At 42.0% G+C, this 27,016-nt stretch overlaps 1 protein-coding gene across 2 annotated transcripts in view; it reads right to left on the minus strand.

Annotated features, from left to right (window-relative positions):
- Positions 1 to 7,677: 7,677 nt before the first annotated feature.
- Positions 7,678 to 27,016, minus strand: part of DPP6 (dipeptidyl-peptidase 6) — a 1,346,563-nt gene continuing 1,327,224 nt past the window's right edge. Inside the window, exons 19-24 of one of the 2 annotated variants that reach the window (XM_006871298.1) lie at positions 17,603 to 17,657; positions 16,277 to 16,388; positions 12,050 to 12,108; positions 10,834 to 10,906; positions 10,660 to 10,733; positions 7,678 to 7,880 (exon numbers count right to left, since the gene is read on the minus strand). In XM_006871298.1, the coding sequence (XP_006871360.1) occupies positions 7,734 to 7,880; positions 10,660 to 10,733; positions 10,834 to 10,906; positions 12,050 to 12,108; positions 16,277 to 16,388; positions 17,603 to 17,657 (520 nt within the window). In that variant the 3' untranslated portion in view covers positions 7,678 to 7,733. The remainder of the gene's footprint in view (positions 7,881 to 10,659; positions 10,734 to 10,833; positions 10,907 to 12,049; positions 12,109 to 16,276; positions 16,389 to 17,602; positions 17,658 to 27,016) is intronic. The other variant, XM_006871297.1, reaches the window with a different exon arrangement.

Raw genomic sequence — 27,016 nt, forward strand, 5'->3', positions numbered from 1 at the left:
GACATATGGATATTATCCTATCATAGGCAGCATTGCACTTCAAGATAGATCTTGAAATGTTCTTTTTGATGATGAATATCATGCCTTCAATTTGTCTTTCCTGGCATAATAAACCATGTGATAACCAGATTTAAAAGGGCCAATACCAGTTGACTTCAGCTCATCAGTGCTTAGGATACCAATGTTTATTTGTTTCATTTCAATTTTTTTTTCCCATATCATTTTTGACAACTTATTTCCCTAGATTCATACTTCATACATTCTATGTTCCAATTCTTAATGGATGTTTGCAACTGTTTCTCCTCATTTTGAGTTGTGCCCCACCTGCAAATGAAGGTCCTTATAGCTTTACTCCATTTGTGTCATAATGGGGTCAACTCTTTATTGTGGAGGCAGTTCTTCCCCAGTCATATTTTGAATGCCTTCTGACCTAAGGGGCTTATCTTCTGGCACTGTATCTGACAATATTCTGGTACTATTCCCCATGTTTTGATATTCAGTATTCTGGTGCTATCTGACAGTGTTCCATTGTTATTCATAATGTTTTCAGTGACTAAATATTCAGAAGTAGTCTGTCTCTCTTTCTTCCTAGTTTGCCTTTCTGGAAACTCGGCTGAAATCTGTCCACATTCATTACTCAGCTGATATTTAAAATACTGTTGGCATAGCTTTCAGAATCACAGCAACATGTAAGCTACCATAGCACAACAAAGTGACAGATGAGTGGTGGGGCTCATAGTGACCCTGTAAAGGGTCTCCAGAAGCTGGTGCATTTGAATTACCAACCTTGTGGTTAGCAGTCCAGTGCTTATCCTAGAGCACCACACCAGAACTCCAAGTAGAGTCAGGTTATCAAACTCAGAGACTGTGGGTGAGATGAAGTCAGGTAGGAAGGGAGGGGGCACAGGGTGCCTGGTACTCTGGGGGGATCTGTTCCCTCACTGCATTTCTCCAGCATTCTCCTTTGCATTGAGACACTGTCTTCCAGGTCCCTACTGTGGCGCTATTCAGAATATTTCCTCCTTTTCCTATGTTTTTATGCGTTTTATTCTTTCTTCAGGATCCAACTTTTCTGGAAAGATTGGTCTTACCCTTTTGGTGAATAAGAGTTTCTCCCTCTTCCACATTCCAGTGGCACAATTTATTGTCATTACTCTTTGGGGCGTCCTGGTGTGGACTGTAGTACAAGCACCATGGTTCAAACTCATCAGCTGCTCCTTGGAAACCCTAGACAGAGTTGCTATGATTCAGAACTTCATACATTCTATGTTCATTGGCACTTAATTAGTACTCAACAGCGCTTAACAATAACAACAACAATTACTCTTGGGGGCTCCAATAAATGCAAGGCAGAGTACTTTGAGTATTTTTTTATTCATTCATTCATTCAATATATATTAAGCACCTACTTTAAAGAAAATATTATTTGAGTTATTTGGGAAAATGTTATCAAAGATTTTATTATTTTGTATGGAGAAAAGAGGAGTATGTAACTGTGTAAGACAGAAAGGAATGTTTACAGGTGTTCCCTGGGGATGGCTGACCATAAATTCTAAGCACTTGATTTGCAAAGGCATTGTTGGATAAACACTGGATTGCTAACCACAAGGGTGGTAGTCCAAAGCCACCAGCTGCTCCTTGGAAAACTTAAAACAGTTTTACTGTGAATTGGGACCTACTCAATGGCATTTAACAATGTTTTACAGTGGGAACCCACTCCATTTTGAGTCTTGACAAATTCTGCCTCCATTGAGTTTTCCTATTAACCAGTTGCTCCTTGAGTTACCATGAGCATGGCATTGGGCAGCACAACATGTAACAATAATAGTTATTAACCAGCAGTGGAAAAACTTTGCACTCAGCCAGTGCATTTGACAGTGGATTTCTATGACTTCCCTAGCCAGCCCGGGGTGGGACAGTCTCACTCTTAGGGTCTTACCTGGGCATACCCTTAGTGGAAATTGATGTATCATGGCTACACGGTCATGAGTCAAACTGACTAATGTGGTGGTGGTGGTGGTTCAGAATCAATCCTGTGAACTTGTCTAATATGCAGTCATGTGTGTATACCAATCTTGGTTCTTGGTTCCCTTTACTTTTGCTGTCCCACTAACGTCAGTGATGAACTGATCTGCTGCCAATCATGACTTTTTTTTGTGTGTGTGTCTAATTTCCTTTGTTTTCTATATTTTCTAAATAGCCATGTGGCCACAAACACTTTGGACACAATTATGACCTCATGCTGATGGTCTCCTCATCTAGATCATTTGTCTTTGTCCCGTTTAAGACTTAATAAAGGGCTCTTTCTAAAATACATTTGAATTTCTGATCTTTTCTTCTAGATTTTAGCTGAAGGAGTGGTAAAATTATTCATTTATTCCTCATGAATCTTCCAGGTATTCCCCTGTGCTAATTAATTTGCTTGTTTTGAAATCTGGTGAATGGATATTGAATGAACCAAAATAAAACCTGTGAATAGGATCCTGCTGTAAGTCCAAAGTACTCTAGAATTATAGGGAAAACAGAAACAAGACTTCAAGTCTGGTTCCCAGAGAAGCTGTGAAGTTTAAACTGGTGCAGGGTTTGTGATTACATCTGGAGCATCTGGGCAGTGGTTTTCCACCAGGAGTGATTTTGCCCAACCCCACTATCATCTCCTGTGAAGATGTTGTGGCCTTGGAAGCCCTGTATATGGGCCACAGTGAGTTACAATGGATTTTATGGCAGTGTTATTGGTTTATTTATTTTTGGGTTGTGCAAATGGTTGACTGAGTTTGCTTCCAAAAACCTGCTTTTGAAAGGTAACAGTCTTGAAAACCCTTATCTTTTTTTCTGTCCAGGGTCACTATCAGTTGGAACTGACACAATGGCAGTTAGTTTTTAAAATGTGTTATTCAGAGGGTAGAATTCGTTTAGCTCCTTCTATGTCTTTCTTTTGTCCGATCTGACCCATGCACAAGGGCACAAACCAGTGTCCAGTTCCTTGCCATCCTCATTATTGGCTGTAGATCAGACCATTGCAATCACTAGGGTTTTCATTGGCTGGTTTTCAGAAGTAGATTGCCAGGTCTTTCTTCCTAGACAGCTGTAGTCTGGAAATTACTAAAACCTGTTTAGTTTCTCAGCAACAGGCAAGTCTCCACTGACAGATGGGTAGTGGCTACACATGAGGTACACTTGCTGGGAGTTGAACCCTGATCTCCCATGTGCAAGGTGAAAATTGTACCACAGAACCCTCACTGTGCTGTGTGTCTTTGTCATGCTCCCTGGACTTGTGGATAGTTCAGACCCAGGTCTGGGAAACACAGACATAAACCTTGTGACAGTCCATTTGATGTCTTGTAATCTAAGGCAGTAAGAGATTTTCCAGGAGAGGGAGGCGTGAACTGAACAGGAATCACAAGTGTCCAAGCAGAACTGACTTGACGGCACTTAACAGCAACAAGGACAACATAGATGTATTGTTTACGCAGAATCTAGGACTTGTACTCTCCATTTCTACCAATCTTGTACTTGTGTTGACCAGACGCTGAGTGTTGGGACAAACACAGGAAAGGCTGAAAGCCCCCAAAAGAATATTCTGGAACCTCTGGAGACTAAAGCTTGTGAGCTTATCTTTACAAAGAATAAAACCTAGAAAAAAGGAGAAAGGAATGGAGGGGCAAGGCTGCCTTCCAGTGTAATTTTAAGTACGTCCTCCACTTCCCTGGGCTTTAGATTTCCTGAGTTATGAGTGTTTCATAGACTGTGATTTGTATGAGGTAACCAAGGCCTGAACAGGACAGCATCCCAGAGGGCTGCCCATACAGGCTTTCTGGGGAGCCCCACTAGGTGAGTTCTCCATCTCCCTCCCTGCTTCCTTTCCACCCAGAAGCTGCAGCACCCTCTGAAAACTCCTCTTTTACTACATTCTCTCTGGATTATCAAGCTTCCTGTTCTGTTCTGCTGAGGTTACCTTAAGAACTCATACCCCCTGGGTAGTTGAGGAAGGTCTGAGAGTTTCTATGCAAATGCCCTTCTGGCTTTTTTTTTTTAAACACTAGGAGTTTTAAAAGAAGCTAGAAGGGCATTTGCATAGAAACTGTTAGAACTTCATCCATTTTAATGGGAGCTCTGATAGCGTAGTGGTTACAAGTTGAGTGGGCCGCCAACCTCAAATTTAGCTGTTTGAAAATACCAGCTGTTCCATGGGAGAAAGATGAGGCTTTCTGCTCCCATAAAGATTTACAACCTCAGAAACCTCACAGGGTCACTGTGGGTCAAAACCGACTCCACAGCACATCACCACCACCACCAGGCGTTTTAATAAGGGCTTCCTGACCATCCATCCCTTAACCAAAGTAGTTATTCTTGGGACTACTCTGTCAGGTAGGAGATTAAGGAGCATGATTCCAACCAAATGCTGACAGAGACCCCCCCCCCCCCCCATATACACACCTGGGTCAATCTGGTGTCTCAGGTCCTAAATAACCTACCATGAGGTGGTGGGTGGTGGGGTTGGAGGTGGGTGAGGGGGTGGGCAGTGTTACATGTCTGAGGCTGTGATCCTTGCACTGGGTTTTGAGGCACTTAGAGGTGTGCTGGACTGCTAACTGCAAGGTTGGCAGTTCAAACCCACCAGCAGCAACTTGGAAATCTTATTGTGTGGGAACTGACTTAATGGCATTTAACAACAACATAGATGTATGGCTGAATGTTGTGAAAACATTTAAAATGAATTAAAAATGGAAATAATAATTCACACTCAAATGTGCCATAAATGTGAGAAAATGGAAGGAAAGGATAATGGAAATTTCACAAACTTTTTGAACCCCTGGGTATATCTAACTCAAATGCTTAGGGAAAGCCTGCGGTTTCTAGTCACAGATAAGGCCAAGCAGATACACCTGCAGGGATCTTGAGTTAGGTACTCCATGTCCCCAGAGCCTTTCTATATTTATTGCATTTCTACTTCAGCAGGGGATAGACTGATGGTGCCCTGGAGCTGGAATTGGGGAGGGGGGGTTTCCAATGAGTCAGGCATATGTCTGTTTTCAGTACCAGTCCTACCACATCATTCTATGCCCAGTGTTTCAAAAGATGGAAAATTTACTTTCTTGTGTAAACACAAGCTGTAATCCTCATCCAAGAGAGGATTGGGAAAGGTGGGCAGGAGTCATTTGGTTATCTTTACTGAGGCTAAGGGATAGTGAGGATGGTTTATGCAGATACTGTTTTGGGGAGAAGAACACAATGAGGCTTAGAATGGCCTCTGCTACTTTTGGCTTTGATCTTCACTGCACCTTGTTTCTTGGTCAAGAAGGAGGCCAAGAGTCAGACAGGTCAGTCCAGGTGAATGGGTTTATCAATTGCTTTGAGGTGGAAGCAACTCAGTGACTTGGATTTATTTAATCAATTCCTCTGCTTTTAGGTTTGGCTGTTTTAAAACCAGACTTAGTGAACTAATGAAAACATGAATGAATAAATCTCCAACAGAGGATAGTTTTAAAAAATATATCTAGCGTGGCATTCTAAGGCCTCAACTGAGAACCAATTTCACTCTTACTGTTAGGAAATCTCTGCAGTGTGTTTTACTGAGCCTATCTCTCTTACTCTCGAAACTACCATGACTGCGGGAATATTTTTCATTTGGTGCTCACTGAGACCCTTGAAAGAAGGTCTAGGGTGGCACAAATGATGAAGCTCTTGGTTGTTGATTGAAAGGCTGGCCATTAGAGGCCATTCAGAGGAACCTCAGAAGAAAGACTTGGTGCTTTACCTTTAAAAAAATCAGCCACCGAAAACCTTATGGCGCATAGTTCTACACTGATAGATGGTTCGCCACGAGTCAGAATCAACTCCATGGCAATTGATTTGGATTTTGGTTTGGGGTCTCTTGAGGTGCTCCATCAGTACTGGATGGGGCCCAGTGAATACCTTATACAGTTTTGATTGCCTGAACACTTTCTAGGGTGAGATGGTGGAGGATAAGCAAGAAGAGAGCAATCCGAGTGGTAAAATAATGCTTTATTCCATGGATGAACAGACGCTACCATGCCACATCCTCACTTCCCTCTTAACAGACCTTGTGGCCAGAGCTGGCTTCCCCTTTCAGACCACGCTGGCTTTGTAGTCAGTCAAGCCCATTGAAACAGCAAAAGCATGAACATGTAGCATTCAGATTGGTCCAGTGTCAGCCTATTGGTCCTTTTCACAAATGACAGTGTGCCACCTTAAAACAAATCCTGTGATGGAGGTCTTCCAAATGACCTCACATTCAAAGCTCATGTGGATGAAATCAAACCCCAAACACCAAAACGCAACATGGATACATCTTCTCTGCTGATGAGATGTCAAGGACACCCACAAACAGGACCAGGAACTGGAGAAATCTGTCCTGGCATTCACGTTGGCAATCGGCTCAAAAGGAAATGACAGGAATGGATACATTTCAAACTATCACTTCTAAAGATTTCAGATCAGCCAAAGAATGTTAGCATGCTGGTGGGCATGGGCTGGGGACAACTGCACAATGGTGGACGCACATTCCTTTCTTATATACAACAAAATGAAATATACACTGTGGATACTGGCTGTACATTTGGTCAAAGGATAGCTCACAAGGCTGTTCGCAGCAGGGAGGGCAATGGAGCGATCTGGGATGAGAGACTGAGGCTGGCTCATCCCCACACACACCTCCACAGAGACCCCTGTGACCCCGGCACATACCATGAGCCTGGAGGTGGAATCAACTCATTGAATTTTTTGTTTCTTAACCAAATGCCACTGGAAAAGACCTGCTGATTTACTGAGGAGAACAAGTATGATTTGAAAGAGTTATATTGATGGACAACTGTGAATCTACAGCTCTGTGGGAGAACAGAGCTCTTTATTTACTTTTGTAGGGAATAGTATCAGATAATTTTTTTCCCCTTCAGCTTTTTGAACTGTCTCCACAAAGTCTGAAGACAAAGTTTATGAGACAACAATTACTTTCAATCTGTTTCTTTATCCAAAAAGCAGAAAGATTACACAATGACCGAAGGAAACAAAACAAAGCAAAACAACCCATGACAGAAAACAATGGAGTGTCTGGTAAAACCATGGAAAAATATGAATTAACTCCATAAGATGAACCATTAGCATAGCTACAGTAATACTTTGTACAGAAGGAGGTCTGTCTTCTTAGTGCAGCCCCTTAGCAATGTGGAATCTTCTAATTACAGAAAAGAGCAAGCCAATATGCAATATGTGAACAAGTCTTGTTAAAATAATTGTGCTGTACTTGTGGGTTCCATGGCACAGTTACATGGGACAGGATGTGGTGATGCTAAGGTGAATGTGGTACTCTAAAGTAGATGGTGGGTCTTAATGCTACTGCTTGATAGCTGGAATTTAAGGGCCAGTTTCTTCCAGACCTCAGAGTAGGCCTTAGCTACCATTGATCCTCACGCTTTGTTCCTTGTGGGAAGGGCCGTCTGATCTAGCAATCCCTCCAGGGCCAAGAGAAAGTCATGCCACTGAGGCCAAGCTGTTCCCGTTCTGAACCAGGCATGCTTGATGATGTATCTCCACCCAGGGAAGGAGCTTGTTTCTTAGCAAAACTGCCTTGGTCTCTGAGACACACATGCTATGGAACGTAACACTCTGGCCCCCACCTCAGCCCTCTAAGGGAAGAGGGAGGGGCAGGGGGAATTTCTCAGTTGCATATTGTTATAGAAAGAGCCTCGCTTGTGCTTAGGGCTGACACAGGGTTAGTCCTCTTCCTCATCCTCTTTCGTTGTGACTGTGGGGAGTTGGTCTTCAATCCTGAAGCATTCCACAAAGAAGTTGGTGATGGAGCGGTATAGGTGTTGTTTGAGGAAGGCGCTATGGAAGTAATGGCTCTCATCAGGGTAGATCTGCAAGGAAGGCAAGAGAAGTTACACGCACAGGATCCCACCTCCCCCGTGAGGCTGGGGAAGATACTTCCTCCAGGATGTGTGTAAGATATGGACCTAATGAAACCCAGACCCCACACAGCTCTGAATTTTAACTTTATCAGTTCATTTGTAAGCATCTTGCATTGTTAGCATCTTCCCCTCCTTGATGTTTTGCCTGGCAGCCCTGTTAGGCGGGTCCTGTAGGTTGGAAATTAGCCTCGTTAAGAAGACGGCCAGTCTCCTTGCCATGTGCAGTGGGACTGGCTGAATAAATTAGAAACATTTCAGGGGTCAGACTACTTACAGTCCAGGTCTGCTTGTTTGAATTTGTAACATACATATTTGCTCAGGGTCTCTGAAGTCAGTGGGCCAAGCCTTGATGGCATCAGGAGTCACAAAAGAAATGGAAGGAATTCTGTGCTTTCTCTATAACTTTCCACTTGTGTTTTGCATCCTATAGTCCTGCTTCTCTGAGGCCAGGCCAATCCTGGCTTAGCTACTCAATCACCATGTGACCTTGGACAAGCTAACTTTCTTGGCCTCGGTATCTAGTTGTATCATTTGGGATGATGATAATAATAGGACTTAGCTCATAAATTTATGAGCGAATTACATGGTATAATACCTTAATAGTGATTAAAACAAGGCCAGGGATATAGGAAATAATAATGATTAATAAAAGGAATTATTCTATTTAGAGTCTCTTGTTGGTGCAAACAGTTAAGCTCTTGGTTCCTAACTGAAAAGTTGGCTGTTGGAGTTTTCTGATTAATTACTTCTAAAAAGATCAATCATTGAAACCCTATTGAGCACAGTTTTACTCTGACACACATGGGGTTGACATCAGTTGGAATCAAATCAACAGCAACAGGTAATGACACCTCCTGTAACACAGGGGGAACTGTGTAACCTAACACAAAGGTACATAGCTCAGCAGGGATGCAAATCCAAGTCTGTCTGACTCTGAAGCTCATATTCTTTCCATGGTACTAGACTGTAGCCTGCAATTTGAATCCGGTCGTCCTCTTATCTCTTTGGGGGGGTGGTGGTGGTGGCATTCACTTTTATTTCAAAGTACAGTTGGCCCTCCATATCTGTTGGCTCTACATTTGTGGATTCAACCAACCACAGATTGAAAGTATTGGGAGGTGAAAACAACAACAACAATTAAATGGTCAAAGCAATCTGTCAAAGGCTAGGAGAGAACATAAAGTATGATTGACAGGAGCATTTCTATTGTATCAGATACTGTAAGTAACCTAGGAGTCTGGTGTGGCTCTGGAGGGTAAGCCATGGGCGGCTAGCTGCAAAGTTGGTGGTTCAAACACTATACAGGGTTGCTATGACTTAATAGCATTTAACAACAACTACTAGATAGACATGATTTAATGTATAAAGGAGGATGAGCATCTTCAGATAACTAATGCCCCAAGGATATCAAGGGGCAACTGTATTTATTATCAAGGGGCATCAGATAGTACAGAAGAGTATAGAGTAAGAAGTATATTTCCCTCCTATCCCCGGTTCCCAGTTCCTATGTCCTTAACTCAGAAGTTAGCATTGCTACAAAGCCTCTGAGTGTCTGTTCCTGATATTCTTTATGTCTGAAAGCCTGGCAGTATGGGGCCCCTTGTACTGACACAGATGAAGCATGCTGTCTTCCCTAGCTATATCTCAGAGAGTGGACTACTTTAAACAGACAGATCTCCTTTTCATCAGTGATGGCTGTCGTGCAGTGAGTATGTGTACGTGTATCAGATTCGTTTAATAGTGCCATAGTAACTTCTACAATTACAGTGATTTGAAAGGTCTCAAAAGTACATTAAAATGTATTATTAACTAAGTCCATCCTACCCCATTCATCAATACTTGAGCTAAACTGATTTCTTCCTGGAAGCTTTACCTGGGCTTTCTGAGGGATCTGAGGTGTTCAACTTAGGAAATCTCCCATTAATGTTTGGACTGGAAAAGGCTACTTCTTTGGAGCCATACCTGTTTTACTGAAGGCACTAGAGGACAGGAAGGAAATGGAAGTGGATTCTAGGGATAGCCGTTTGTGTTGCTGGAAAGAGTTTGGGCTTGGGGCTATGAGTCAGTATTGATGCTAACGAGGGTATGGCCCAGGGTCTGTGTTTAGGGACGGACAGCACTCTATCACACAGGCACACTGGGCTCTTGGACATCAGCCAGTATTCAGTAACAGAGGAGAGCTAGTGAGAGAAAGGAGTCCCTGGATGGTGCAAATGGTGAATGAGCTCAAGTCCATCCAGAGGAGCCTTAGAAGAAAGGCCTGGTGATCTCCTTTAGAAAAATCAGCCATTGAAAACTCCATGAAGCACAGTTCTACTCCCACACATGTGGGGTCACCATGAGTTGGAGTTCACTCCATGGCATCTAGTTTTGATTAGTGAGCAGGAGTTCAGTGTCTGCTTGAGGTGCTCTCAACAACATGGGCAAGAGCAGCAAACTGGTATCAGCCTGGCAGTGGGCTGTGTGGGTGCTGCCCAGGAAGTGTGGAGGGGAAGGGAGGAGTGGTAGTCCCAAAGGTTTTGAAACACTGCCGAAGAGCAGAACCACAGAGCTGTCACTAACTGGCAGAAAAGTACCCATGTGCTATTTTGTCTGATCTGCCTGTGCCTACCCAGCCACAATGATACCAGAGTTGTGTGCAGTGACATGGCATATCAATCTGTCCTTTCTCTATGGCCAGGAAAGCTGGTCTCCAGGTGGGGAACCAATTAGGTATGCACACACGTACCTGTAAGCTGTAATTAGCCTTGCCCTTAATTAATTGTGTAATGAGTTCTGCGGTGTGCTGGAAATGGATTTTTTCTGTTGAAAAAAGAAAAAAGGAAAGTGTTTTTCAGAATGCATAGTTCCATCCAGGGTGATGCTGTGCAGACATGTGAGGGGTGGATGTAGTTGGCCTTACCATCAGCGGTGGCATGGATGATGAGGAACTGCTGCTCCTCCAGAGCAGACACACGATGCGCCACTTTGGTCATCTATACACGCAGAGGCAAAGGGAGAGCGTTAATGGGAGGTGCTGCAGGCAGTAAGTTATTTTTATTGGGAACTTGATCTTCGATGTAAATGACATGTAGCATAAACACAAAGTTCTGGGAAAATGTGAACTTTGAATAAAATGCACAGCAAATCTCATGAGCCTCAGCCTTCCCTCATATTTAGGAAGAGGAAGCAGTAGAAGAGAAGCAGGGAGAAAAGGAAAAACATTTTCCTTAACTAGTCCTGATGTGGTGCTGTGGGATAAAGCACGGGACTCTAAATTTGGTTTGAACCACAAAGTTGGAGGTTCAGATTTACCAGTTGCTCACTGGAAACCCAATACTATTAGAACCGACTCGATGACACTTAACAACAAGGTGTGACCTCAGAGGGCCTTCAGGAGAAAGGACACGGTGGTGATAGCCAAGTTGTCCTCACCATAGCTTTAATACTGAATCCACAGCTCTCTGGCGTCCAATATGCACACGGCTGGAATAGTTTCCTTTTAAATTCCCGCATGCAGTTACTTGAATTGTTATGATTTCTCTGGGTAGTGCAAATGGCTAACATGCTTGGCTGCTAATGGAAAGGTCAGAGGTTCCAGTCTACCCAGAGGCACCTTGGAAGAAAGGCCTAGAGATCCATTTCCAACTAAATCAACCACTGAGAACCCTAGGGAGCACGGTTCTCTAAAGCATAGGAGTCAGAGTTGACTCCGTAGCACCTGTTTATTTATATATTTATCAGAGTTACTTTCTGTTTCCTTAGGAGTAGCTTATTCCCCCAAAGCAGAACCAACATTCTATACAGGAGTCATCAAGGAAAGTTCCTAGGGCCCTAAGAAGGACTCTCCACCCAAGTACTTTTTCAACTTCCCACAAATCCAAACTGCACATTTGCTTGAGAGAGGCCTTGTAAACCTAGATTCACAATATGGTGGAAGGACAAAGCCAAAAGGTGTTCTTAAGAGTGGGCTTTAGTGATGCAGAGGGATAGCACACTGGGCCTGGGAAAGGGAAAGTGTTTTAGAATTGGGTTGGGGCCAAAGAAGTGGGAATAGGAATTCAGAGAAAAGGTTAGAGACAAAGATCAATTCCACCCAATTCATCATGTTGCCAACTGGCAGTTATGCCAAGACATACCTCATATGCCCTGTTGTCAAGTCCATGGAGGCCCAGGTACCTTTCAGAAAATGCAGAAGCTTGAACAGAAGCAGAGAAAGGGAGCATTACCTTTTGGCCTGAAGACCTTGTCAGGGGCAGCATTTCCTAGATTTTACCTAAATGCCCCAAGGAATGGTGGGAAGGGCTCAGCTCCACTTGCCATGGTACACTTTTTCTTTTTTTTCAAACCACTTCAATCTCTTGGACCTTTACATGGGTAAACAGATGCTACAGTTGTGATATTTAAATATGCTAATGTTGGTGGTTGGAGTTGTTATCAGAACAGGAAACTTTAATTAAGCAAAACCTAATTAATCTTAATCCTAAATACACAGGATAACTACCTACTTCATTTCAGAATATAGAAAAAGGAAGAGATACTAAGAAGGCAGATTTCCACCAGGGTTAAATTATTATTATCTTTTTAAATCCTGACATATCTGCAGCCCAGTGTGCTCCCCCAACTCCAAGCCCTGGCTCCAAATCCTGGTCCTAGAGGAGGGCAAGACGAGCAAATTCTTTCACAGGGCTTGTGTATCAGGGAGTCAGGGAGGAGAGAGTGTGAAACAACTTCCACAGGGTTTCAGGCTAACTTAACTCTCAGTTAATCAGAAGCTAAAGCATACAGAATTTCTAGTCCTGGGCTCTGTGACCAATCAAGATGCTGGGTGGGAGCATGCATGGGGACTCTGAATTAGGAAAATTTGAAATAGCATGATTAAAAAAATTAACTCAATATGAAATAAAAAAAAGTGTAATAGGCTGCAGTGTTCTCATTTTCCCATGGGAAAAGTTGATTTAAATTATTCTGAATTAGGAGAGTTCTTGTATAATTAAAAGTTAAAATTTGCATTGGAAAGGATACTTTATAAAGATAGCACATCTGCTGTGAGATCTGAGCTGGGCTAGCCGGAGGTCAATGAATCTATTCTTGAGATGGTCTCTAAATTCAGATGGGATACACTCAAGGTCGCATTTTTACTTTTGTGGACTTCAGTTTCAACTTGAGCTTGCATATGAGCAATTGAGGGCCTGTTTCACAATCAGCCCCTGGCCTTATTCTGACTGATGATGTTTAATAGGTCAGCTCAAGAATACATCTGACACATTGAATACTAATGATTGTAGACCAGATAAATTGTGAGAGGACACACTAAGATAGCAGAAGTTCAAAAAGATAGGGAAAAACGGAAAGACCAAAATGGATGTCAAAAGAAATTCTGAAACTTCTTTAGAATGTAGGGTAAGTAAACTGAATGCAAGAAATGCTGAAGAAAAGAACTAAAAAGAAGATTTCAAAAGGTGGTTCAAGAAGACAAAGTAAAGTATTATAATGAAATGTGCAAAGACCTGGAATTAGAAAACCAAAGGGGAAAAACATGCTGGGTATTTCTCAAACTGAAAGAATTAAAGAAAAAAAATCCAAGTCTCAAATTGAATGATTGAAGGATTCTATGCATAAGATATTGAAAGATGCAGGTAGGGTCAAGGGAGGATGACTATGCCAAAAAGAATCGGTTGACATTCTAAAATTTCTGGAGTTACCATATAATCAAGAATAGATGGTACTGCAGGAAAAAAGTCCAAGCTGCCCTGAAAGCATTGGCCAAATACTAGACTCCAGGGATACACAGAATACAAATTGACAAGTGTCAACAAAAGATGCAAAGTTGGAAGCAATCACTTGTCTAGGCCATAAATGGGGAAGATAGTTACCTGGGCAATTAATTGGAAAAGATCCATATTTGTGCTCACTAAATTTACCTTTGCAGTAAATCAGAAAATAAAAACTACTGGATTAAACAGTAAAAACAAAAACAAAAGAAAGGGGATCCGACAGAATGTAGGTATTATCAAACAGTATCCTTAATATCACAAGTAAATACAATTTTGCTGAAGATCACTCAAAAATGGTTGCAGCAGTATATTGATAGGGAGCTGCCAGAAATTCAAGCTGGATTCAGAAGACGATGTGGGGCAAGGGATATCAATGCTGATATCTGATGGATCTTGGCTGATAGCAGAGAATACAAGAAAGATGTTCACTGTATTTTATTGACTATACAAAGCATATGATTTTGTAGATCATAACAAATTCTGGGTAACATTGCAAAGAACAGGAGTTCCAGATACTTCGTTTTGGTCATGAGGAATCTATACATAGACCAAGAAGCAGATGTTAGAACAAGGGAATACTGCTAAGTTTAAAATCAGGAAAGTTGTGTGTTGTATTGTTTTACCATACTTAGTCAATCTGTAAGGAGCTCTGGTAGTATAGTGGTTACGAATCGGGCTGTGAACCTTAAGGTCAGCAGTTCGAAACTGCCAGCTGTTCCATGGGAGAAAGATGAGGCTCTGCTCCTGTAAAGATTTACAGCCTAGGAAACCCTGTACAGGGTCGCTATGAGTCAGAACCAACTCCACGGCACAGAACAACAACAACAACATTCAATCTGTATGCTGAGCAAATAATCTGATAAACTGGATTATATGGAGATGAATGTGTTGTCAGGGTTTGAGGAATACTCATTAGTAAGCTTTCATATGCAGATGACACCACTTTGCTTACTGGAAGCAAAGAGTAGCTGAAGCATTTACTGATGAAGGTCAAAGACTTTAGTCTTCAGTATGGATAACCTTTTACTATATATAGACTAAAGAAAGTGAAAATTTTCACTACTGGATCAATAAGCAACATCGTGATAAATGGAGAAAATCTAAAAGTTTTCAAGGATTTCATTTTACTTGGATCCTAAGTCAATGTTCATGGAAGCAGCAGTCAAGAAATGAAGCAATGTATTTTATTGGGCAAATTTTCTGCAAAAGACCTCTTTAAATCATTAAAAATCAAAGGTATCACTTTGAGGATTAAGGTGCACCCCGAAATGAAATCATAGTTTTTAAATCACCTCATATGCATGTGAAAGCTGGACAATGAGTAAGAAGACCGAAGTAGAAGAATTGATGCCTTTGAAATATGGTGTTCGTGAAGTATACCGAATACCATGGACTTCCAGAAGAATGAACAAATCTGTCTTGGAAGAAGCATAGCCAGAATGCTCTTTAGAAGCAAGGATGGCAAGACTTAAGTCTTATGTACTTTGGGCAAGCCTTGCAAATGACATCATGCTTGGTGAAGTGGAGGGTCAGCAAAAAAAAGAAAAACCCCCAACAAGATGGACTGACACAGTGGCTTCAACAACGGCATGGCAACAATTGTGAGGATGGTGCAGAACAGGGCAGTGTTTTGCTGTGCTGCAACAACTAGACAGCCCTTAGTAACAACAACAGGCAGAAAGCAGTCATACCCACTTGTCCCTGGATTGCCCTGTGGGTCACTGCCAGTAGAGTGGGAAGAGTGGGGGTACAGCAACAGTCAGGGCTGGTTCTCCTCACTCTTCATTCCCATCCATTGTCAGGACCACTGGATCTCACTGACTAGCCTCCCTGCAGCCATGCCCTGAATGCCAGTTCAGAAAGCCCCGCACAAGATCCCTCAGCATCTTTAACAACATACGTTAGGATCACACAGCTACTCATATTTAGGGAAAGAGACTGGTTGGTGACTGAGAGGAGAATGTAGGTTGATCAAAGCCCTGGAAACAATTGACAGCAAGGCCCTGTGTGTGCCTTGGCAGAGGTCTGGTTCCCACATTTGAGTGATCTGAGTATCACATGTGTCCTGCAGCAAATCATCCTGACACACCATCCTGCCCAGGTGAAGTCACTTTCTCCAGGACTATAATGGCCAGGAATATGAGAGGAAGGGTACCAGGGAGCAGAGATCTCTGCTGGGTCACCAGCAAATAGGCACTATCTCTGAACCACTGAATGCTCCCCCTGGACACCCACAAAGCCATGGCTCAACCAGACCCCAGGGGCTGAGAGCAGTGTTTGGAACAGACCTCCCTCCTTGTGCACGCAAACATACATGCTTTTCCTGACTGCCACCACTGCCAGTGGAACCACTGGTTCTGTTTTGGACTCTTGGGTTGGTCCCTTAGAAAGGTGACTCATGTGCACCAGGGAACTGAACAGTTTCATCAAAACAAATGAAAGCTGTCCCTTTCCTTCCCCAAGTGCTTTCACGGAGACTACCTGTTTGCATAGGACTCCAGGGTAGTTGATTATGGACTGTGGTAGCTTGGGTGTTAATGGGGAGCTAGGGAGAAGTGCTCAGCTCTTGGCTTGGTCAAGGACATTTACCGTAGAGCTTGAAGTCTGTTATTGGAGAGACAGCAGAGCCACAAGTGAAAATCTGACCTTGATTTTCCCCCTTCGCTGGGAGGATGTAAGTGCTCAGGTAGCCTCCATAATCCTAAAAAAAGAGAAAAAGAGAGAATGGAGTGAGGTAAAGGGGTGTAAATGTCACTAATCGCATCATGAGAACAGCCTTAAACAGAGAGCAGTGGCTCAAGCAACCATTTTTATGTAGTTTGTTCTATCAAAAAAAAACCATTTTAACTCGAGCAGTTTAAAAATATTCTGTGATGTGAGTGTTCCTCTATTTTGGGTTTCAGTTTTGCATGAGAAAAAGAGTGTAAAAATAAGAGGGCCAGGCAGTGGCAGGCTGTATACTATATGTAAGTGTAAGGGGAGCTGGAAAATCAAACGACATGGGAGGCTATTGAATGCCTATCAGCTACAAGAACAGATAGATGGCTGATGTCCTCAGACGCCATCATTTATTGTTGTTAAGTATCGTCGAGTTGGTTCCGACCCATACCGACCCTGTATAGAGTTTCCGAGGAGCAGCTGGTGAACTTGAACCGCCGACCTTGCAGATCAAATGGCTTTGCCTCATAGGGTCCAGTAAACTCTGTTGTAAGAAATGCTAATATTCTTGAAGGGGCATAAGGATACTTGCAAGTAAGATGTTAGCAGAAGAAAGATGACCATCAAAGAGTCTTCCTCCACCCCAGAGGTGAGATGCAAGAAGCACATCTGTCCCCAAATTGTGGGTATTAGGTTCATGTTAATCCTTACCACACAGAAGGAATGGGCTAGGTGGACATTAGCTGCTTTCCAGGGACCTAACATCCAGCCATGGACTTCCATTAGCCCCATGCTTTAGCCTTCTGACATGGCCACCAGATTGAAGCATCTCTGATTTTGATGGTTCAGTGCAAGAATCTCCCTACTACCTTCCTCCCATTTCAGTCAACTTGGTAACTGAATGTAGTTGCATAAATACTTGGAGAAATAGAGGCCGTAGCTTTTTCTTCTCTGCCTGTGACACCAGGCCAAGAACAACAGCTGGATTTATGTAAGAAAAGTAATCCGAGAACCTAATAGATTTCCGCAGCAAGCACCTGGCTTCACTTTTTCCTTTCAGAGAATGCACAAAAGAATATGGATAAATGAGTGCATCAAATAAGACTTTCAATTGCTACAATCACTAAATATCTAACTTCTCACTCTTAAAAAGGAATTAGAGACATTCTCAATAAATCAAGATTAGGCCTGAATGATGTAGCAGTTTAAAGCTCTAGAACAAAAGGGTGTTTGTTACTGAACATGGCATAGACTCACCTTCCCAAACACAGCAACACGTGTTTTGTCAATGTATTGCTCTTTCAGCATTGTCCTGCAAAGTCAAAGAAGAGAGACAGGATTTAGTGCTCAAAAGGCCCTCCTTGTTTCTGGAATCTGCGTTTCCTAACCATTTCAACTCTGAAAACCCCCTTTAAATCAAAGGAAATACTGGAATTCTAATATAATTGTTGTAGTGACTTTTGTTTGTTTAGTACATTGGCAGTGTTTCCACATACAAATGCCAAGCCCCTCTGCAATAATGTCAAGTCTACAAGCCTGCCAATTGAGAAATGGTAATCCAGAGAAATAGGATCCAGTCTTGGGAGACTTACAGGTGCTATGAGGGTTCCTGCCCTCCCATTGCTCTCCAGGGTGTGGCGCTCTAGCTCAGTACTACAGGGGTTACACTTGAGCACCTGTAGGGCCCTTTGTCCCTATCCCTGGGAAGAGGCCCCTTTCTTTTGAGTATTAGGGGGCAGAGTCAGTCCTTCCTTGAACTTCTGGGTCCCTGCCTTGGAAACAACTATCTTAGTGCCTGACCTGACTTTACTTGGGACCCTTTCCTTAATCTCACCAGTGTCTTCCAACCCTCCGTCATTATGGTCCCTTATTGTCCCCACAAAGTGATTGGGGTCTTTCTTAGACTTGGATTGGGCAGCAGGAATCTTGCCATCTGTTGGCAGAGTCCTTTGATGATCACTAACTATCCTTTGAATCTCAAGATAAGGCCTGTTTCTATAGGCTACATTAGGAGTGGGGAACGTCTGGTCCACCAACCATATAAGACTGGCAAGATCATTTGGTCTGGCCCTGCCAAAGCACCTGCAGTTCCAGCCATCACATTGTTGTTGTTAAGTAACATGGAGTCAGTTCCTACTCATGGTGACCCTGCACAGGGTTTCCGTCACGTTGTTGTTGTTAGGGTGCCATCGAGTCAGTACCTACTCATAGTGACCTTATGCACAGCAGAACGAAACACTGCCCGATCCTAGGCCAACCTCACTACTGTTGCCACGCTTGAGTCCATAGATGCTGCCACTTGGCCAATCCATCTCGTTGGGGGTTTTCCTCTTTGGCTCTGACCCTCCACCTTACCAAATACAATATCCTTCTCCAGTGACCGCTCCCTCTTGACAATAAGTCTGAAGTATGAGAGACCATCTTGGCCTCCAAGGAGCTCTCTGGCTGCACTTGTTCCAAAACGGATCTATTGGTTCTTTTGGCAGTCCATGGCAATTTCAATATTCTCTTCCAACACCATAACTCAAAAGCATCAATTCTTCTATGGTCTTCCTTATTCACTGTCCAGCTTTTGCATGCATATGAGGTTATTGAAAATACCATGGCTTGAGTCAGGTGCACCTTAGTCCTCCAGCTGACATCTTTGCTCTTCAACGCTTTAAAAAGGTCTTGTGTAACAGATTTGCCTAATGCAATACACCATTTGATTTCTTGACTGCTGCTTCTGTGAGTGTTGATAGTTGATCCAAGAAGAATGAAGCCCTTGACAACTTCAATCTTTTCTCTGTTGCTAAGAATGTTGTTTATTGGTCCAGTAGTGAGGATTTTTGTTTTCTTTACATTGAGCTTGGGCACCCCCTCTAGTCACCAAAATGGAGGTGCGCAAACAGCGAGAGACCAATCAACAAATACTAAAAAAGAAGAATGTCCACAACTTTCTCTCTGTGGTTCTGTCAGGCGTCAGTGGCTGCTCTGATCCTTTCTCAGCTTGATCTTGCCCAAGATGGCAGCTCCAGGAGCAGCTGAGTATCTTGAATTAGAAAGCAATGGATTTCTTGCTTCTGTTACGAGGCTGTAAGCCTTTCAGCCTTCTAAATATTCATTTATATGTGGTTCAGAGTTCTGGCACCATTCTCTGAGCCTGCTTGCTCCGGTATTCTGTGTTGTTGCTGACGGAGCTCTTCATTGCACTTCCACCCGATCCGCAATCTTGTTTGTTCTCCTCTTCTTCTTTTTTATATCATAAAAATGCAGGTGCCATTTGCATTTTTCATTATATTATTACTGTTTGTTTTAATATAATGGGTTTCCCCAAATTTTTTGTGGAAAAATTGGTAAAACTCATTCTATAATGTGGATTAACTTTGATTCTTAATTTAGAATTACTGTTGTTGTTGTTCTTAGGTGCCATTGTGTTGGTACTGATTCATAGCGAGCTTATGCACAACAGAATGAGACATTGACTGTACTGCACCAATCCCACAAATTACTAGCCAAGAGAAAAGACAAATGGGGAAAAAATGGAATATTACTTCTTCCTCTTCCTTCCTCCTTCTCCATCATTATCCATTTATTGAATACCACAATTTGTCAGATCCTATGCTAGGCATTTTGGAGTCCTGGTGTGACATTGTGGTTTAATGCACTGGACTGCAAGGTTGGTTTGAACCACAAGGTTGGCGGTTCATGCTCACCAGCTGATCCTCAGAAACACTATACAGGGTCACTGTGAGTCAGAACTGACTCTATGACAATTCACAGCCACAACAATGGAAATACACACTGTCTTCACAACAATAGTCCCTGGCTTCAATGAAAGTCCCTGGGCGGTGCAATGCTTTACGCTTGACTACTAACTTTAAGGTTGGCAGTATGAACCCACCTAGTGGCATCATGGAAGAAAGAGCTGGTGATCTGTTTCTGTAAAGATATCCCTCTGGGGAAATTCCTTTCTGTAACACGTGGTGTTGCCATGAGTTAGAATATACCTGACAACAAAGGGCTTGGGCTTGGTTTTGTCTTCAAGAAGCTTATATTGTAACTGAGCCAAAATATATTCTAACTGAGTTATATTCTGAGTCTCCAATTTCTGCTCTGCTACTAATGAGCTGTGGAACATGTCACTTTATTCTCTGGAGAAGTGGAACTCACTTCAAACTTTGGGACATTAAGTCTTATTGATGTTAGGGGTAAAGTGTGGAACAATAATAAACAAATTAAGTGTAAGTCTGAATTCTGAATGTTGCTCTCCTCCAGCCCTCTCTCTCCCAGACTTACTCTGCCCTTCATGTGCTTCTTTCCTTTTTTAATTTATGTGGTTGATTATGTTGATTGTTTTTCTAATATTGAACCATCCTTGCATCCCTGGTGTGAGTCCTGTTTGGACACGATGTATTAATATTATTTTGATATGTTGTTGGATTCTATTGGCTAGAATTGTGCTGAAATTTTGCATCTATATTCATGAGTGATAATGATTTATAATTTTATTTTTTAGTGATGTCCTTGCCTATTTTTGGTACGAAGATTATGGTTGCTTGACAAAATGTATTAGGAAGTATCCCATCCTTTTCTATGTTCTGGAATAGTTTGAATAGAACTGGTGTTAACTCTTCCCTGAATGTTTGGTAGAACTCACCAGTGAAGCCATCTGGACCTAGACTTTTTTTGGTTGGGATTTTTTTGATGACCTGATCAATCTCTTATTTTGTTATGGGTCTGTTCAGCGTAGTGGTTACGAATCGGGCTGCAAACCTTAAGGTCAGCGGTTCGAAATTACCAGCCACTCCGCGGGAGAAAGAGGAGGCTTTCTACTCCCATAAGGATTTACACCTTCGGAAACCCTGTACAGGGTCGCTATGGGTCAGAACCAACTCGACGGCACTTACCAACAACAACTGTGCAAGTTTTAGTAGGTATTGGTTTTCTAAAAATGTATCCATTTCTTCTGTTTTCAAATTTGTGGGAGTACAACTCTTTACAGTATTCTGTTATTATCCTTTTGATTTCCTTTGGTTCCGTTGTGACATCGCCCATGTGATTTCTAATGTGAGTTATTTGTGTCTTCTCCCTCTTTTCTTTTGTTAGGTTTGCCAATGGTTTGTCAATTTTATTAATCCTTTCAAAGAACCAGCTTCTTGTCCTGTTGATTGTTTCTATAGTTTTTCTGTTTTCTATCTCATTTATTTCTGCTCTGATGTTTATTATTTCTTTTCTTCTGGTGGCTGTAGGTTCCCTCTGTTTTTTGTTTTTGTTTTTTCTAATTGTTGTAGATGCTGTGTTAACGTGTTGATTTTGGTTCTTTATTCTTTCTGGATGTGTGCATTTATTGCAATAAATTGTCCTCTCAGCTCTGCTTTTGCTGTGTCCCAAAGGTTTGTGTTTTTGTTCTCATTTATTGCTAGGAATTTTTAAATTTCATTTTTATTTTTCTACTACCCAGTAGCTTTTAAACAGGATGTTATTCAGTTGCCAGGTATTTATTTATTGCCTTGTTCTTCCTATTATTGATTAATAATTTTATAGCATTATGATCAGAGAAGATGCTTTGTAGTATTTCGATGTTTTAAAATTCATTGAGACTTGCTTTGGGACCTAACACACCGTCTATTCTGGAAAATGTTCCTTGTGCACTGGAAAAGAACGTGTATTGTGCTGTTGTTGGGTTGAAAGCCCTGTACAAATCTATGAGGTTGGTTGATTGTGTTGTTTATTTCCTCTGTGTCTTTGTTGAGTTTCTTTCTGGTTGTTCTGTCCTTTTTCAAAAGTGGTGAATTAAAATCTCCCACTATTATTGTAGAGTTGTCTGTTTCTTGCTTCATTCCTATTAGGGTTTGATTTATGTATTTGGGGCTCTTTCATTGGGAGCACAGATATTAATTATGGTTATATCCTTTTGTTCCATTGACCCTTCAGTCATGAAACATTGTTCTTCTGTGTGTCTTATGCTGGTTTTTGCCTTAAAGTTTATTTTATCAGAGATTGATATTGCTTCTCCTCCACATTTTTTACTGCAATTAGACTGGTATATTTTTTCCCGTCCTTCATTTTTAATCTCTTTTTGTCTTTGTGTGTAAGTTGTGTCTCTTGTAGACAGCATATTGAAGGATCTTGTCTTCTTATGCATTCTGCTACTCTCTGTCTCTTGACTGCTAATCTCTGTTTCTTGAATTTGATCCATTGACATTCAACATAATTATCAATAGGTATGGATTAATTGCTGTTATTATGTTGTTTGTTTTTTGTGGTACTGCTGGTTTATTTGTTTTGCATGCTTTCCTGTGCTGAGTTCATTTTTTGTGTGCTTTTTCTTTTAAAATTCTTCATCATTCTAATGTTCCTAAAATCTTCTTGGATTTTCCTTTTCTTGGTTTGATGTGGAGATGTATAAAGTGGTTACTCTGTACTTTATTAATTTTTTTCCTCATTTGAAAAGTCCATTTTAACCTGAAATCTACCTGTCTTCTTCACCACCTTGATTTCTGTTACTATACTTTTCCCTTCTTTTGCATTGATGTTGTCCTGATCTTAGACTGACCGCCTAGATCCCCTAATTTCATTCTTGTAGTCTTGTTTTGCTCTGGACTCTTTCATCTCTGGACTGAGCTCTGTCATCTCTGGACTGAGCTCTGGGTGGTGTTGCCATGTATGTCAATCTCTGGTTGTTGTCTGTTCTAGTTGGTTCTCAGTCCAAAGATCTCCCTTTAGTATGTTTTGAAGTGCTGGCTTGGCTTTTACCAAGTCCCTTAATTTCTTCTTATCATTATCATGAAATGTTCTGATTTTGCCATCATATTTGACTGACAGCTTTGCTGGGTATATTATTTTTGTTGGCAGTTTTTGTCTTTCAGAGTTTTATATATGTCTCTCTGTTGTCTTCTTGCCTGCGTGGTTTCTACTGAGAAATCAGAGCCTAAGCTTATTTGTTTTCCTTTGTATGTGACACTTCTTTTTTCCTCAGCTGCTTTCAGGATTCTTTTCTTGTATTTGTGTAGAATTACATCGTATGTTTACATTGTTGAAAAAGGGTATTTACAATGAAGAAGTCATTGGTCTTGCAAAATTCTATCATATGATCTCTAGCATTAGTTCTATCAACAAGATTATATTCACCAAGGATGAATACCTCCTTTTGCTTTCAGCTGTCATATTTCAATCACTGACTAATTATCAATGCATCTTGATTGCATATTTGATCAATTTCAAATGGAAAAAGTTGGTAGAATTTGTCAGTTTCTTCATTATTGACTTTAGTGGTTGGTGTGCAAATCTGAATAATAGTCGTATTAATTGGTTTTCCTTGTAGGTATATAGATATCATACATTTCATATTTCAATTATTAATGGATGTTTACAGCTATTTATTTTCTATTTCATTGTATGCGAGTTTAGGTAGGTCGTGTTTATCCAGATATGTATCCATCTCTTCTAAGTTTTCAAATTTGTTGGAGTACAACTTGTCATAGTATTCTGTTATTATCCTTTTGATTTCCTTTGGTTCCGTTGTGACATCACCCATGTGATTTCTAATGCGTGTTATTTGTGTCCTCTCTCTCTTTTCTTTTGTTAGGTTTGCCAGTGGTCTGTTGATTTTATTAATTCTTTCAAAGAACCAGCTTCTTGTCTTGTTCATTGTTTCTATAGATTTTCTATTTTCTATCTCATTTATTTCTGCCCTGATCTTTACTATTTCCTTTCTTTTAGTGACTGTGGGTTCCCTCTGTTGGTCTGTTTCTAATTGTTGTAGATGCCGTGTTAATGTGTTGATTTTCGTTCTTTCTTCTTTTTGGATATGTGTGTTTATTGCTATAAATTGTCCTCTCAGCACCGCTTTCGCCATGTCCCAGAGATTTTGGTATGTTGTGTTTTCGTTCTCATTGATACAGCTATTTATTTTCATTTTAAGTTGTGCCCCATCAGCAAATGAAGATCCTGAAAGCTTTGCTCCATTCACATCATAGAGTCAACTCTCTGGGCCTCGGAGGATGACTGACTGGTATGAACAGCCCTTCTGGTTCCCTTGTTATTATTGTTAGGTGTTGTTGAGTCAATTCTGACTCACAGCGACCCTATGCAAAACAATGAAACACTGCCTAGTCCTGCACCATCCTCACAATTGTTACGTTTGAGCCTTTTGCTCCTGCCATTGTGTCAATCCATCCGGTTGGGTGTCTTCCTCTTTTTGGCTGACCCACTGGTTTCCTAGCTCCTTGGGTTTAGGTCGGCACCAGCAAGAGGGAGGAATGTGGCCTAGACATTGTTCCTTGACTTCCTCCCTGCAGGTTGATCAATTTCAAATTGAAAAAGTTGGTAGAATTTGTCAGTTTCTTCTGCACAAAAACTTGGAGCACAGGGTTACCAGAGATCCTATCTGGTGGTCGGTCCTCTTTCCATGGATGGATTTCTTCTTTGGGTTCTGACAATTGCTCCTCCTTGTTGCTGCTACTAGTGCAAGAATACTATATTCATGGCTTCCCTAGTCCTACCTACGCCTTTTGAAACATTCACTTCATTAATTTCTCTTTGTTGTTGTCATCTGAACACAAGTTGGCCCAGAACTAAATGCTGCCCAGTCTGAGCCATCCTCAGGATCACTGGCAGGTTGGACCATAGTGAGTCACAGGATTTTTATTGGCTGATTCTTGGAAGTAGATCCCAGTCCCTCCTAGCCTGTTTTAGTCTGGAAGCTCAGCTGAAATCTGTTCTGCATCATAGCAGCACACAAGTCTCTACTGAATGTTGAGTCTGTGTATGAGATAGACTGGTCTGGACTAAAATCTGGGTCTCTGCTTGGAAGGTAAGAACTTTTCCACCCAATTGCCAGTATCTCATCCTTTCTCTCAGTTCTCCTATCTGAGTGTTTCCTGACAGGAATCTGGCCAATAAATATTCCTATGCTGTTACCACCTAGTGTGGTCCTCTGCTTGGAACAGAACACAGTGGGAGTATCTTCAGACAGGAGATATTCTGACTTCTCCTGGCCACTCACACTGTGCTTCTCCGCATGTCCCACACAGACTGTGTTTTTTCATTATGCCACACTTTGTTCACCATGCCATCTCTGTTTGGAATGTGGTTCCCCTATTGGTTAATGCACTGTACCATGATGTCGGTTTGAACTGCAAGTTCGGTGATTCAGGCTCATGAGCTGCTTCTGGAAACCCTATGCAGGGTCACTATGAGTTGGAATGGACTGGACAGCACTTCACAACAACAACTCCCATTTATGAGGCAGTGGTGGTTCAGTGGTAGAATCCTTGCCTTCCATGTGGGAGCCTCGGGTCTGATTCCAGACCAATGCATTTCATGTGCAGCCACTGCCCTTCAGTGGAGGCTTGTGTGTTGCTATGATGCCAAACAGATTTTAGACACATTTCCAGATTAAGATGGCTAGGAAGAAAGATCTGGTGATCTGCTTCTGAAAATCAGCCAATGAAAACTCTACTGATTACTCACTCTGGTCTGATCCCCAGTGATCATGGGAATGGTTCAGGACTGAGCAGGGTTTCATTTTATTGCACATGGGTTCCTCACAAGTCAGGGCAGATGCAACAGCAGCTAACAACAGCAAAATCACTGCAAATACTCCATGGTCTAGTTAAAAGGTGACAAAATTCCAGAAGCCTTTCTAGGTAGAGTTACTGCTTCCTCCTCTGTTCTCTGGTAACCCTGTGCTCCAAGTTTTTGTGCAGTTCTGCCCTTTACTCAAGTTATCAGTCTACATAACCACTTTCTTGCCTTACCAGAAACATCTGCCTGTGGAGGGCGCTTTGCTTCTGTCATCTTTGGGTGGCAAATGCCACCCAGTGAGCTCATGGATGAAAGAATAAGGAAGAAGGGCCATCAGAGCTTGAGAGCTTTGAGACTTAAAACAGTTGGCTGCTTCATGATTTCAAAAACAACAACAAGTCTGGGTACTTTCTGACAGCTGTAAGCTAGTACTTGTTCATGTGTTCTCATTCTTGTAAGCTTCAGTGGCTAGGTGTTGACATTATTCACTTTTTTCTCTAAACAGGCTCTGCCTTGTATTCCAACAGATGGCTAGGTCAATTCCTTATTTTTAGAAAACAAGAGTATAAAGCAGACTTCCACCCTTGTGTTCCTATGCTATTAGGGGAGCAGCTAGAACGAGCTGAGTGAGAGCCAGCAGGTCAGCAGGGTGGCAAACATGCACAAAGAGCATCAAGTCCTTCCGCCTGGGCCTGGGGGTGATGGAAGAGGTCCCAGAGCTGCACTGGGAGGAGTTAGACTAGGAGACCAGAGGGAAGAGTAGGAGGAGGGAGAGAAATAAGCAGCAAATGGAAAAGGAATGACCTCATATGTCTGTGAATGTGGGTTTCAAGCCCACTACTTGGCTGTAGCAGCATTTCTGGTTGCTAGTCTGCCACAACCAGTTCTACCTCCTTCCAAACAGAAGGCTCAATTGTTCTGTGACCACCTTCCAACCTGGAACGGGCATTTGAGGGCCAGTGCAATGTGAGGAGAGGTCTGCTTCTCTGGGTAGGGTCCTGCTCTCCGCTTTTCTCCCTTCATGGTTCCAGGGACCTCTGCTCCTAGCCTGCAAAGTTCATCATTCCCCTCCTTGACACAAAATGTCTATTTTTACACTTACAACCTTCACAATCCGTCCTGGTAACAATTATTCACCCTTGCATCCCAAGAGACCTATCC

This window comes from Chrysochloris asiatica, unplaced genomic scaffold, assembly GCF_000296735.1.
Source record: "Chrysochloris asiatica unplaced genomic scaffold, ChrAsi1.0 scaffold00166, whole genome shotgun sequence".
Lineage (NCBI taxonomy): Eukaryota > Metazoa > Chordata > Mammalia > Afrosoricida > Chrysochloridae > Chrysochloris > Chrysochloris asiatica.